This window comes from Akebia trifoliata, chromosome 4 (assembly GCF_017979445.1).
Source record: "Akebia trifoliata isolate Shusen 1 chromosome 4, ASM1797944v1, whole genome shotgun sequence".
Lineage (NCBI taxonomy): Eukaryota > Viridiplantae > Streptophyta > Magnoliopsida > Ranunculales > Lardizabalaceae > Akebia > Akebia trifoliata.
The window spans coordinates 13,489,566-13,504,535 of NC_141378.1; the positions used below are offsets into that span (position 1 = coordinate 13,489,566).

General features: G+C 35.1%; 1 protein-coding gene and 1 pseudogene across 2 annotated transcripts; both read right to left on the reverse strand.

Moving 5' to 3' along the window:
* Positions 1-734: 734 nt before the first annotated feature.
* LOC147403929 (protein RMD5 homolog pseudogene) lies at positions 735-5,726 on the reverse strand (annotated as a pseudogene). The gene is made up of 3 exons (XR_015177659.1): positions 5,620-5,726; positions 4,733-4,778; positions 735-2,101 (listed from the first exon to the last, which is right to left on the reverse strand). The product of XR_015177659.1 is annotated as a protein RMD5 homolog pseudogene (transcript).
* A 3,851-nt stretch (positions 5,727-9,577) lies between these two features.
* On the reverse strand, positions 9,578-13,624 carry LOC147403930 (glutamyl-tRNA reductase 1, chloroplastic-like). Its single transcript, XM_086439721.1, has 3 exons — positions 13,094-13,624; positions 11,796-12,037; positions 9,578-11,072 (listed from the first exon to the last, which is right to left on the reverse strand). Exons 1-3 carry the CDS (start codon positions 13,359-13,361, stop codon positions 9,942-9,944), a joined length of 1,641 nt encoding a protein of 546 aa, XP_086295847.1. The 5' UTR covers positions 13,362-13,624; the 3' UTR covers positions 9,578-9,941.
* Between the last annotated feature and the right edge of the window lie 1,346 nt (positions 13,625-14,970).

The following is a 14,970-nucleotide window of genomic DNA, read 5'->3' on the forward strand; positions in this document are numbered from 1 at the left end:
TCTAGTAAGCAGAAGCAAATATTTTGCATTTCAGCTGATCCAACAATTGGGTTTATATGTATAAATTGGATCTTTTAAAAAAAGAAGAAGGCATTCTTGGATTCAATTATTTTACACTTTATAAATACGTTCGTAGAATGGTTCCTCATGATAAAAATGTTTGAATCCAATAACTAGAAATAATCAATGGGGCTGCTGCTTTTTTTTTAATCCTCCACCCCTCCATGATGCCACTTGACACACTCAATTGGTCTCAGCGACCAATGAATGTTTGACCCTCCACTTTGTGGACATACACCAAAAACTATCATGACTCATGATTTCTAAATGTGTTGAATTCGAATATTTTCCATGATGGCCTCGGAACACATTTTCATGAGTTCATTCATGGAGCCCGTGATTGAAAAGAGTTGAAATCAAATGGCAATAATACTCCATGCTGGTTTTCGCATATAGTAGGTCTAGTGAGATGGGCAAAGCATTCATCCGATTAGTGTTGAGAGGACATTACGCATGGCATATTATGAGAGGATGGGTTCTGAGTTGCATATATATGTGACACCTGGGCGTACAGTATCTGCAGTATGTAATGCCATCAGTAAATGTTTGATTAAATATCATATGAAGGAGCTCGGTTGGAAAAAATTTAATGACCAATGTGCTTTCAGGCCCCTACTGGGACACATCAAAGTTCTCATTAGGGTAGGTGACTGGAGCTTTAAAACACCAAGTCATGGTGGATGGTGGTTTCCCACATGAATCCAAAAAGAATTTCTATTTACAACCAATGTGTCCATACACCTACACCCCAACTTTTCCACCACACCATAGGCCACATACAACACAACTTGAATTCAGTTCATCAAGATAAAGAGTATTTTCTTCACACACAACATCGAACATCAAACACATCAGAAATGCAACTGCCTACACTGTGCAACTGTGGCCTCAAGTGGGCAGTACGGACACTTGAACGTGCGTGAGCTGTTCTTGGATAACTTAATAATTGATTGCTTGCACAACACGTGCCCACAAGGCATTAACATCGGTGGGTTTTCGTCACTCCCTTGATCCCTAGAAACTGGACATACAAATATCGAGTGGAACTGAAACTCTTTCCCCAATTCCACCGGCACGGGCAACTGCTTCATTGCTTGCCATTCCTGCTGCTTCGCAGCCATCACATTTGCGAGCTTCAGGAGAATAGGCAACGCTTGCACACCAGCCGCAATAGCCACATTCAATGGGCTGTCGTAGGATTGCCGCAAGAGATTGCAGAACTGCTGGGTCAATTCCTCGATCAACTTCTCCCAAAGTGTTGGAGAAAGATACTCGGCATATGGGGAGGATTCAAGCCGACCCGACCACAAGAGACAAGCCATGAGCTTTTGAATCTCAGCCATGTGCACGGATGCGAAAGGAGTGAGGTAAGTCCTGGCATATTTGAGTGCATCGGCTCTGCTCCCATTCTGCAGTATCTCTACAAACTGTAACCGATGAAGTTTCAGTTCGATGCTTAACCCCTTCTGCACAAGAGAGTCACGGTGTGTGGCAGCCCAGTTCAGGGCGGGCCCGAGGTTCCTAGACCTCATGGATTCGAGTATCTGATACATCTCCAAGAATTGAGATTTCAATGTGGTTACATCCGGTTCCCTGGCCTCATTTATGAAGCAGTCGCCAAGATCAAAAAGGCCTTGACGATAGAAATGGCTAACAATTATTTGGTTCACTGTATGAATTTCAAAGTCGACATTCCTGTAAGCCTTAGATAAGTCTGGATTAAAGGACTTCTCAAGGAGTTTCGCATACTTGCTCAACCCTACATTTAGTTCCTTCTGCGGCCCTTCGAGCTGATTGAGTAAGCCCATCTCATTCAGTTTGCTGTTCAGTTCCATGAGTATGGATTTCTGATCAACAATGGAAGTGGGGTCATGGACTGACTGCAGTTTTGCAAGTGTTTGTTCAATTTCTCGACCAATCTTATCAATTACTTCTTGGGCTTTGGATGAAGATAGCCTTTGCTTCTTGGCAACACGGTCAAATGCATCTCTAATGGTACTAAGTTCCATTCTCTATTTGTCAATTTAGCTTGCTGGCTTTCCTGTATTAGCAAGAGAGGTCAAATGAAAAATTCCTCCAAGAATGTGATAAGATGCATGAGAAAAATAGAGAGGGAAAAAACAAATTAATTAGGAGAAATGGGGAAATAAGACCATGTCCAAGGATAATAGCATAATCGAAACATGTTGACATCCATCATGATTTGTCAGCAGAAGTTATTCAATATTTGCCTTTCACATATAATCAATTAGCTTTAGTACCCAATTACAGGAGGTGTCACAATCTATTCCATAGCATCCATATGAAGAATCATTCTTGCCAGTACAAAAGCACAAGTTTTTATAGGGAAGCCAGAATGAACCCATGACCTCAAAGTTTAGGCTGCAATATGTCAACCAACTGAGCTATGGGTCCAAGCCCAAAAAAAGCACAACTTGCAACAGTGAGGATTGAAGAATGGCAGACACCCACTTTGCGCATATGATGTTTTTGACTCCATGAAGCGATGTGTAAGCATTTAGGGGGGAAAAGGTTTGAATTCACCAAAAATAATATACATATAAAATTAAACAACTAAATTATTAGGAGCTTAAAACTTTATCTATATAGATATAGATATAAAATTTATTTTATGACCTATTCTTGTTCCTTCAATTTTTCTAAATCCTTCCAATCATAATGATTAGTTCATGTTATATCAGACTTGGTCAACTCAGATTTTGGGCCTCAGCAAGTGTTAAACTGATTTTGATTCTTAAATCCTTCACCATGACGGTCATGTACAATTGTACAATGGCACAGGCAATTATAAAATAGAATATCTAGAGCAAAGGTATTGACAAAAAAGATGATAGACCCATCTAACACTACAACTACCACTAGTAACTTATCATAATTGGTTGTTCACGGTGAACTAGAAGGCAGCCTTTTGCCAGAAAAAGCAATTTATCCATCTTCAATGCTTAATTTCACAAGATGGAGTGATAGAGCATTGTGCACCAGGCAAAGAAAAGTCAAGTAAAAAAATACTTCGGCAAGAACAGCTAGAAAATGCATAACCAATACACAATTATATACAATATGTAGGGCTTAGACCCATAGGTCAGTTGGTTTGACACATTCCAAAGCAAGTATGTGGTCGTGGGTTCAAGTCCAGCTAACCATCAAGAAAAAATTAATACATAATATGTTTCTTGTATATTTCATAAATGGACATGTTATTTAAGTAACAGCATTGCTTCTTCTTTTCCCCCCTTTTTGACTAATAGAGGTTTATTTAATAATATGATTATTTTAGATACAACTAAAATGAGTGGGTAGGATTGCTATTTGACTTCTGTATAGCTCACGGTTGGTCTTAAAAAGTGGCTTCTTTTCTTGGCCAGCTGCTTAAGATAAGATCTTGGTAGTTGATCACCTTTCACTATTATGTTTATCATAGATTCGATGTAGATTTTTGTAAATCTAGTTGCAAAACTGTTAACCATCTCATTCAATGGGAGTTTGCCTACGATGTTTGACGTGTTTTTCAGCCTTTTCGGTATTCAATGGACTCTCTCCAATGTGTTATCCCTTTTCCAAAGTTAGTGTCGCCCAGTCTTTATTTCTAGAGTGGGGATTTTACAGAGAATGTACATTTTATTCTGGTTCAAGCTCCATAAAGAATTCTAGGGTTTGTGTATTGAGGTAGTAAGTGCTGTTTTGTTGTGTGGTTTATTTTCATTTTCATCTTTCTTGTACAGGTCTTGATCGTTGTTCTCTATAGTAAGTCTTCTCGAACTCTTTATACTGTATATATCTTCTGTTTTGAGCGACATCTTTATATTTGTAAAAGAAATGGTATTGCCAAATGCATCCTATTTGTATGGGAAGGTTTGGTCATAGTAATTAAGCAAATGTACATCAATCCTTAATCATGCTCATTAATCACACAAGCTCCCCAAAGTGACATGATCATTCATTAGTGTAGGTTAAGACTTAAGTGTACCCTTTGTCTGAAACAATGTAAGCTTCTCATGCTCTATAATTCATCGCCATCTACAGATCAGTCAAAATTACTAAAACAAACATCGATTGATGGGGGAGCTCACATTTCTTGACTTCCCTGGGAAACAAAAAGAGCTACCAAAGGAAAGGGATGCAGTCTCTCCATTAGTCTTTGGAAAGGAGAGTTATTAACAATACCCTTTTTGGAGAATGTTAATAAATTCCAAAACCCATTTTGCCACAGTCTCAAATGCTTCAATTGTCGATTCTAGTCTTGAGCAAAAGATCACACATATAGATTTTGTATTACAGGTCAATCCTACTCCACTAGCACCAATAGGCGAGGAATAGGGGAAGAAGCACTGCACCCAGCAGTATCCACAACCCTTTTGCAGGCTCCATAGCAGGAAATGATCTATTTGGTCAGAAAGTTGGAGTATGGAAAGTAAAGTCTTATTTGATTTCAACTCAAAAGGAGATGGAAAAATAAGGAGTAATCATAAACTTGACATGTTAAATAAACCATTCCTTTTATCTTAAATATATAGAAGTCAAGATTCTACTAAGTGTAGAACTTTTTTTTATCAATCTATCACTTTATCAATGTCCCAAAGACAAGAAAAAAATACATATTAATTCAGTAAAATAGGTTTCAAAAAGAAAGAAAGTAAACAGATCAAACTACCTGTCTCTATTGCTTTGATATTCTGCGTCTAGTTAAGCGCCCCCTCCTAGGTACAAAAGAAGAAGATAGATCAAAAATTCCAACTCCTAATTAAGAAATTCTAATTTTATACAAATACACATTTAAACAAAAATTACAAAATCACCACTACTGAAAAAACATGTTGCGATCCAACTTACAACACAAGCACGGATTTCTCCACTAAAACCACAAATTGATACTTAAATTACCATAATTTTATAAGCTACCAACAAAAATAACACCACATATATTCACTCAATTTCGAACCAAATCCCAGTCACAGATGACATCTTTTCATACCCAGAACAAATTTCTCAACAAGAAGGTCAAATCTATATAGAGCTAGATCTTCCATCAAGGCATGATTGAATTCTTGGTATTTCATTCAATTAAGTCAAAATAAGTAACTTAAATACTAACAAATTCAAGCGCCCACGCACGAAATTCTGGTTCGAGGAATTAAGAACTAGATCATTTTTAGTGATCCAAAAACAAAACAAAAACAAAAAAATCGATCAGTTAGCTACCGATTTAAGAGAATTTAGTGGAAAAAAGTAAGCTTGACTACTCTAACATCGACAACAAACACAGACTTAGAATATTTTCCAATGCCAAAAATCTATCAAATTAAGAGCAAAAAAGATGATTTTTATAACAGAATATGCAAATCAAACAGAGAATAATTAAATAAACAAGAACATTTCCAAGATTCAATCGAAGAAGGCATCAAATCAGATCCAAATTCAAAGAAAAGAACAGCTTTTGATCTGATAGGGTTACAAAAATCTGCAAGAAACAAAGATTTTGCTGTAGAACATAGAAGAAAACATAGAAATTTAGAGGAGATCTCAATGAAGGAAGCTCACCCGAGAGCGCAAGAGAAGCGAAAAGGAACACAAATCAATCGTTCAATTTCACTATCTCCCAAAAACAGTTTACTCAGTTTATCAATTTTTTAGAACTTATTGCTTGCACACTGACTCTTACTTATAACACACCAATCTTTTTAAAACCGTGATTTACTGATTTGTAGATCATGGTTTCAAATCTCGATTTGATGTCCCGTCCTGTGGATTGATGAGACCGAGTTATTTTCGAGATAACATTATTTAATTTGATTTATAATTAATTATTAAATATATTTACATACAAATAGTTATAAATAATAAAAAAATTATACAAAATAAGATGGATTATAAGATCATTAGTCACAAGATAATTTTTTAATTTAAAAAAATATATATTTTAATCAAAAAGATACAAAATCTTGGTTAAGACTTTCGAAATATCGCCTGCCATCTCATTTGCCTCATGAGATGGTGTGAAGCCTGAGACACTTTAGATCCATTTCTTTAGTGAACGATATGGAGACGATTGGGGAGAGTCATCTTGGTCTCGAATGAGATTTAAAGTCATGTTGTAGATATTTGTTGCTTATTTTTTATTATGACACCTACTTTTTTTTAGAATGGTGTTGGAGTGACCTTGAGATTATACCTTATATCGCACATCCTGACGTGAAAGTATATAGGAACCATATATGTTTTTTGACTTGCATATCGAATAAAAGCATTTATGGCTCCAATACACTTTCACATTAAAAGGTGCAATCTTGAGGTCACTTCAACATTATTCTTTTTTTTTTTTTTTCTATTATTCTAGAGGAAGTCAAGTAACCCATTTATTTCTCCATCAAATGTTTTTTTTTTTTTTTTTTTAAAGAAAGAGAGAGAACCCATTTCTTTTCCTCCTAAATGCTCTCTTCTAAGAAAGAAATGATGAAATTTTTTGAGAGATCATTCATAGAGAGCTCTTAATTCTCTAAATGCTCTCTTCGATCTCCCTCTCCTCTCCTCTTCTTTTCTTCCTTCCTCTACCTCTCTCCCCTTTTCATGTTTCCTCTCTCCTTTTAGGCTTGCTTCCCTTTGGTTTTCTAAGAAATAAGACAACTTTGGTCTCTTTAATCTTATTGCTTATATAATGTACAGTTTCATTAATTTGGTCTGTTATAAATAAAAGTTGATTTTGTTTTTAATTTTATTTTACCATAGACCTTACTTTTGGTTTATTAAATTAAAAGTCAGAAGTTCAATTGGCTGCCTAATATCTTAGATGGGTCACACACACACACACAAAACATCTGAAAAAATTACCTATCCCATATAGCAAACCTTGCATGGATGATTTTGATGTATACAACTAAAACCGATCTGATACAATCTTTAGATAATAGGAATTCAAAGTCAAATAATTGAAAATTAGATATGAATAATCACTCAAGCCACAACAACCCAATGTTGCAGAAGTAGATTAAGTTCTTCAAATCTTGTCAGCCAAGGGTGATTCAACTTTTTAGAGTTAATCGATTGAGAAGATTTTAATTGTGTTTGAAAAACTTGGGCCATGATCTAAAACCACGAATTTGATATATATATATATAGGGTAGCGTTCAATGGCTAACTTTTTGGCAAAACATTTTTCAAAACATGAGTTTGAAGTTTTGGAATGGGCTGATTTTTGGTGAGGATGATCTCTACCGTGAGGAGATCATCCTCATCAAAAATCAGCCCATTCCAAAACTTCTAACCCATGTTTACAAGTTGAAAAATTGTGGACCGTCCATTTTTTGTAAACTATTTTTGATGGGGTTAGAAGTTTTGGAATGGGCTGATTTTTGGTGATGATGATCTCCTCACCGTAGAGATCATCCTCACCAAAAATCAGTTCATTCCAAAACTTCTAACTCATGTTTTGAAAAATGTTTTGCCAAAAAGTTAGCCATTGAACGGGACCCATATATATCTATATATATATATATATATATATGTATGGATAAAAGCTGAATAGGAATAATATATTCAGTAAGAGATTTTTCTAATTTAGATGGATGGTGAAGATTTAATCCTTCACGTAAAGTTTTTGAGTCTTTGTTATATATAGATATTCCATTGGCATTGTAAGAGAGCTTTTGATCATTTAGTGAAATGCCTTGAATGTTAACATTAATTCGTTTGTGATTTCTGGGATCGTGTGGATTAGCACTTTTTTTGTAATTTTGTTTAAGAAATTTAATTTCAATGATGATTGGCCTTTCTTATATTTCTTGTCACGCCCCGAATTTTGGATTTACAATGTTGCTCATGATCCATGATTAAGCTTGTGACCCAAGACTCAGGTGTGATATTTAAAAAAAAAAATTATTTATTTAATGGATAAAAATCTTCATTATTATTATTATTATTATTTTAATAAAAGAACTTAATTAATTATTCATTCCTTATATTCATAAATCAAAAACAAAGACAGAAAGAAACACTTAAACATATTATCGTAAGTCAAATTAAAACCTTAATCACATTCACCCCTTTACATCAATTAATAGAAATCATTATAAGTGAGAAATAATCATTAAATTGTTTCCTCTCGATCTCATGCATTGTCATTAATCCTTTCAATCAAAATCTGAAATTTTGTACAAAAAAGCATAAGCCTCAAAGCTCGAATAGGATCTCTATACCAAAATGAGACTGACTCAATGTATTCCAAAAAATAATTTCAACAATTTTGACTTGATTGAAGACTTATTTTGAGTATTTCTTTTAAAACCTAAAATAACATCAATTTTTCATAAAAACCCTTAATTTTAAATTAAATAAAAATATTTCCCATGTATTATAAATTACATTATAACACCATTGTCAAATAATCATTTTCATAGTGACTCAAGTATATATTTTTTAACAAATACTATCCACATCAATTAATGACTAGATTTATTTATTGGATCCATATATTTTAATTAATGACTTAATTATATAAAGCCAAAAATTCTATAATAGTAGTCACTTTTTATATCATAAAATTATTAAAATTTTAACAATGAATTTAAACATGACATTAATCAATTTCTTTTTTTTTATAATTACGTTGACTTCAAAATTTGACAACTAATTGTCTAACATAATAAATAATCGAAATGTTGATTATGAAATTATTATTATGTCAAAACAAAAAAATATTGATTATAATCTATCACCATTAAAGAGGTTTTCAGGAGTATTATTGATTAAATAATTTCATGGGTTTTTAGATCAAGGGTATTACATTTCTCTTTTAGTAGATCATCATAGATCAAAGTTTGCAAAAGCATAAGAGAGAACAAGTATTTGGCTCACATTGAAGATTTTAAAAGGCCATGAAGTTAGAGAGAATCCAACTTTAATGTGCACATCAATATCAATAAAAGTTATTGACCTCTTTGTAAAGCTAATGGCTTGTCCATGATCACATTTTCATTCACTGTTGTTTCAAAAAAGCAATTTGGTAAAACTTCATTTTTCACATGTGAGTTGAAATTTGTGAACTTTAGCATCACAAAAAGGACCTTTGGGTCCCCTTCTTGTTGTAATTTGCTAGGACATGTGGAAGGAGAGGAATAAGCGGGCCTTTGAAGGAAAGGAGCGAGCGATTAGTAAAACACTAGTGCTGTGTCAAAACAGCTTTTCCCTATAAGTATTTGAACGCTCTAAATGGATTTAATGTAAATGAAGAGCAAATACTTAAACACTTGAATAAACAAAAGACATGACTTTTGGACAAAATTGAATCATGTGTAGAGAGAAAATTAGTTCAGCCAACCCCAAATGTTTGTGGCAGGCTTTGATATCAATGATGTATTCATCATGGTATTTGGTAATCACTACCCATACATGGGAAGATAGTTAATCCAAATCCATATTTGAGTTCCACAATCCATCAGAAACCATAATAATCCAGAAAAGAACAAAAGAAAACTAGTATCAACAAATCGAAGCAAACTCATCATGAAACTCAAATAATTGGTACATTAAATACAAGAATTAATAGTATTTCAGATACTGCCCATCCACACTCTGCAACTTTGGGAACATATCCTTTAGTACATGAATGATGAATCAAGCTCAAAAAATTTCTCACTCAATTTTCCAACTAAACCACGTGACCATTACATTAACACTTAATAGACATACAAAGGTACCCCCTATGAGTCAGGGATAAGTTTTTCTATCATTGCCTCAGTGAATTAAAGAGTCCCCTAACAAGGGGCACCACCATTTCTCTATCTAAAATTGAAGAATACAATGTGGAGGACGAGATGAGGATGTTTTCCTCTTATTCGAATTTGAGAAAATGAGAAAGGAGACACATCTCACTTTTGGGTTTGGTCCACCTTGGCTCGAATCTTTTGTTCCAATACAGATTTCTCGGTCTCAAGGCTAAACATCCTGTTAAGTGCATACATGTTCTCAAGTGTCTCATTCAGAGTTCTATTGTCACTCCCATCACATCTCAAGTGCTGCATTGGACCGTAAAGGATCTTGTTCACTATACCTCGGCTAAGCTCTTCAATAGCTTTCCTTGTTTTCTTTGGGACATCTTCTCCCAGCTTTGAAAAACACTTCTCTAGCTCTGCAACTTTGATTCCCTCCACAAGAGCTCTCAGTTTCTTAATGGTGGGAACAGTCTCGAGAGAATCCCTCCAAGCTTCAAATTGTTTTGATTCCTGGGCAATAATTTTCTGGGCTTCCATTGCTTTTCGGTTTCGATCCTCCTTATTGGCTGCCACAACTTCCTTGAGATCATCAACATTGTAGACTCGAGTTGCGTCGACACCTGAGACACAAGAACCCACATTCCTAGGAACAGAGATATCAATGAAGAGCCTTGATCCACCAATTCCTGAACCCACCGTGGGAAGGGCCTCAACGTGCTCTTTCAAGAACAATGGGGTCTCTGATGCCGTGCTGGTGAAAATTACATCAGCTTCAGCGGCACACGTAAACATCTCAGTGAGAGGTCTGTAGATTATATCAACGCCCTTTAATTCATCACGGATAGCAGCAACTCTCTCCTCGGATCTATTGACAACAACCATCGTGGTGCACCCTTTTGAGACCAAGTGTTTGATCACGAGTTTTCCCATCTTGCCGGCTCCAATCACTAACATTCTGGCAGTAGAGGACGAAGATTCTGGAAGCTTCATCAGTGCAAGCTCAACAGCAGCAGAGCTAACTGAGACTGCCCCTGAGGCAATGTTGGTCTCAGTTCGAACAAGCTTACCGACGGTGATTGCATGCTTGAACAACCCACTGATGTTCCTTCCAAACCCTACAACGCCTTGTCCAGTGTTGACCACTTGTTTGACCTGAGCAAGAATTTGTCCTTCTCCAAGTACAAGAGAGTCAAGTCCAGCTGATACTTCAAATAAGTGTTGTGTAGCATCATTGTCACGCAACAGAAACAAATGCTGACGAAGCTCAGAAGCAGGAATCCCACTTGTCTGCCAAGAAAAAAAATGAAAATGTTATGAATGTTTTCTCATTTTACATGAAAAAAAAAACTGATGTAAAATGACTAAGGAACTCCTTAATTGGGTGCCACAGACACAAAGCACACAATCAGGAGATTCGGACCGACCCAAGGAGATCTAGAGAAACCAGTAGGATGACCATAACCAACTGTGCCACAGAGGTAACAGTCTTCCAAAGTGGTTGATTCTTATCCAAGGAGGTCTCCCACTAGAAACCAATAAAAATGGAGGTCGCAATGCTCTTGCTTTTATATTTGCAAAAAGAAAAGAGTATGAAGAGTATGACTAGCCTTACTATGTTAGTAAGGATTTCACCCTTACTAGGCATCCAAAAACATGATATGATGCTTCAGCTTCGGGGTTGTAGAGGACAAAATTCTATGAACTTTGAAACCTAAAAAAGATCAATTTTCACCGTGGAATTTTAATTTTAAACTTAGAATTAGATGGAAGTTTGGTAGCCATCCATTTTCAAAACCTTGGATCAAGCCCAAAAGAAGAAAAAAATATTGGGGGGGGGGGGGGGGGGTCTGAGTTTTTCGATGAAATTAGAGGGTGTGGTGTTGGATTGCTAATGTGGTAATCCATTTGAGCAAAAGGACCCTTAGTAAGGCTTAAAATCTTACTAAGGAAAGTGTTTCGCAAAAGCAAATGGAGTGTCACATAGAATATGATTGGAATAAAAGGAGAGACCTTTGCCATCCATTCAGTAACTTCTCTGATTCCACGATGCCAGGATAAAGCGACCACATATATTTCCATTCTGTTACATGTACTAAGAACAGCAGCTTCTTCTATATGGTTCAAGCCACAGAGCTCCCCAATGGCGCGAGGCCATTCTGCTTCTGGGATGGCAAGTTTTTCACGCATCTCTACAGGGGCTGTGTGAATACTGAGCCCTACAACCACGATGCTGCTCCTTTCCTTTGTGTACCCTGATAGAGATCAATATAATACTATAAAAAAAGATGCCCACATGGCAATTTTTATCTTTTCTGGGAAAAACAAAAAAGAAGGCTACATATGATGATATAAACATACAAATAATGGATTAGCTCGAGAAAGAAAAGATGGGTTACTAGTCGTTTCGTGATTCCAAATTATATCAATTCTTTTCAACTTCACAAAAGCTAGCAGAAATCACCCGATTTCTCCAGTTAGAAAACAAAAACACCCTTTCTTTGTTAGAACTAAAAGAGAATTGCCAAAAAAATTACCTATCAAAAAAAAAAAAAAATTTGAGGTTCTACACCATCTATGAGAATAGCCCAGAACCCTAAACTTTATATTCGAAGATTCAAAGAGAAGAAGTTTCGGTTACTTGAAAAAAAAAATTAATGCTTTTATAGAGAATCAAAAATGAAACCAAACCAAACAACCAAACAGAAAATGCAGATCTCAATGAAAAAAAAACACAAAAGTAGAACGATTTGAGTATCCCACCACCTGAGGTTCAGCAATCCACTAATTTGGCATTAAAGTTTGACCAAATTTTGTTTATAAAAAGAACCCAATAATTTCTATCTAGTATATGAGTCTGATATCAGCGATTTCTTCTTAATGAACTGCAAAACTACTACACAACCTAGCAAAATCAATCGACGGACTATTTCAAAAGAAATCAAACATCACCATCAAACAACATTTTATGAAAGCTGTGATAATTTTCCCTCCACGCAACACAGAAAAGTTTTTCAAATTAAATTCCCACTCTTTCGGAATAGGGGCGTACATAGCCACAAATTTTTAACTCAACCATATAAATTTATTTTTGAATTTTCAATTAAATTTATTCAAATTCCATGATGGTTTGGCCTATACTTGCACCACATGAGGAAACTGTCGAAGTTCTCTACGAAATCGCACAAAATCTACAAATCAAGACGCAAACTTTCTCCAATCTAACGACAGAAAACACATAAACTCATATTCAGAAAAAATTATCTCCAATTACCAAACAAGAACCTAGAATTCTAGAAAAATTAACTTACTATCAGCCGCAGAAGTCTTGAGCTGCTCAAGAGCGGAGATGCTGGAAGATCTAGAATCAACCTTATCATCCTTTAAAGCCTCCGACACAATATCGCATCTAGGGTTCAAAGAAACCCCTCTCTGAACAACGAATCTTCTCCTATTTCCCTTAGGTTTACAAAGGATCCGTAATTGAGGAGAAGAAACCTTAGGGGAAGTATTGCAGAGGAAAGACTTCATTGTTTTCACACCTGCGATTGAGGTTGCGAAACTACTTGCAGCTGCCATTGTTGCAGAAACAGGATAGCTTCAAAACCCTAATCCCAGAAACCAGGCAGGTGGAGAGAGAGAGAGAGAGAGGGAGGTCTTTGAAGGTGTTAGGTGTCTTCTAGTTTAATTTGTCAAAAAAAGAGGGTGTGTTTTGTTCTGGTAGCGAAGTATTGACCGATGAGAGAGAGATATTAGAGAGATATATTGGGAAAAGTTTGATTTCTAGAGAGAGTGGGAGAGGTTTGATTTCTCCGCAATGTGATTGGTGGGTTGAAAACACGTTCTATCCACACTCCCATCTTCCCACGCCTTTCTCTGTCCTTTTTATATACCAGGAGATAAGGACTTTTTCTTGGGGCCTATATAACCATGGACTTGGCTTGACATATGTTATTGAATTTGGACAACAATAAGCCCACCAGACATTGATTAAGTAATCAAGAATCTACATTCCTCGAGATTTGTGTCATGAGTAATTCATCTTCAATTTCCATATGAAGACATAGTGTTAATGTTTAAATTAGATTCACAGAATATTATTAACAAGAATCTGATGAATTCTTTAAAATCTAACTCTAGATTCTCATAGAATGAGAGGCATTGTATTAAGGTGTTTTAGATACATTGTATCATTGGCAATATATCTCATCACAAATGGAAGGTTGTGATGAAGATTGATATATTTAAAATATATCAATTAATATTTGTTTATATATTTTAAATGATTGGTAAGTAATATATTTAAATATAAATATTAAGAATGATTTATGAATTTCTTTCCGTTACGATCTTACCAATCATGATTTATGGTATTCTAGAGGATTTGTCCATCATGCTTGCAATTGTGTTGAGATCCCTCTAGAGATGAGATCTCAGAATATGAGTTATAGACCATCTTATCTTCTCATCTAATATTTAAAATCAAAAGAAATTTAACATCATTAACATTAAATGAGTGGAAAGATAAATATAGAAATGAATGCATTTGTGAAAATGCATATATAACCCCAATAATTAATATATTAAGATTAAGTTCGATGAGATGTTTGAGGATATTCAACGAAGATAGATTATAATCTCAACTTAATGAAATATTTTAGTTAAAGATCTTTAAAGAGCGAAAAGTAAACCTAGAAGAACATAAATGGAGACAATGAAATATGAACTTACTCTCTATTACAGAAAACTTGACTTTGGATAAAATATAATGAAAGAACATAATTTAATATAACTGACCCCAAACCTTTAAGATAAAACTTTGTTATTGTAATAGCATTATCATACACGCTAGTTCTCGATCATGATTTCATTTTTAATTTTAATTTGCTTGTTATGTTTCACGTGTAGATTTTTTTTGCATTTTGGGGCCTTTTTAATGGCTAAAACCTACTAGAAATGGAACATTACATGGACATCAATATTGAATACTTGAGTTGGGGCAAGACAAAGTCCAACAATTTCCTTTATAGTCTGTATTGCAATTGATGTGAAATACTAAAATGGAGAAAATCAAAGATACTATTGATGTGAGATAGATATTATAAGATATTGATTTTTATTAATTATATGTAAGTGAAGAGAGAGAGAGAGAGAGAGAGGATAAGGTGAGTTGTGCCCAATCTCATCT

What these genes read in the sequence shown, in the direction of transcription:
- LOC147403930 (XM_086439721.1), bottom strand. Translation starts at nt 13,361, where the DNA reads ATGGCAGCTGCAAGTAGTTTCGCAACCTCAATCGCAGGTGTGAAAACA. An exon ending in CAAGACTTCTGCGGCTGATA is followed by an intron (nt 12,038 to 13,093) that starts GTAAGTTAATTT and finishes GATCTCTATCAG; the next exon opens with GGTACACAAAGGAAAGGAGC. An exon ending in TTACTGAATGGATGGCAAAG is followed by an intron (nt 11,073 to 11,795) that starts GTCTCTCCTTTT and finishes TTTTCTTGGCAG; the next exon opens with ACAAGTGGGATTCCTGCTTC.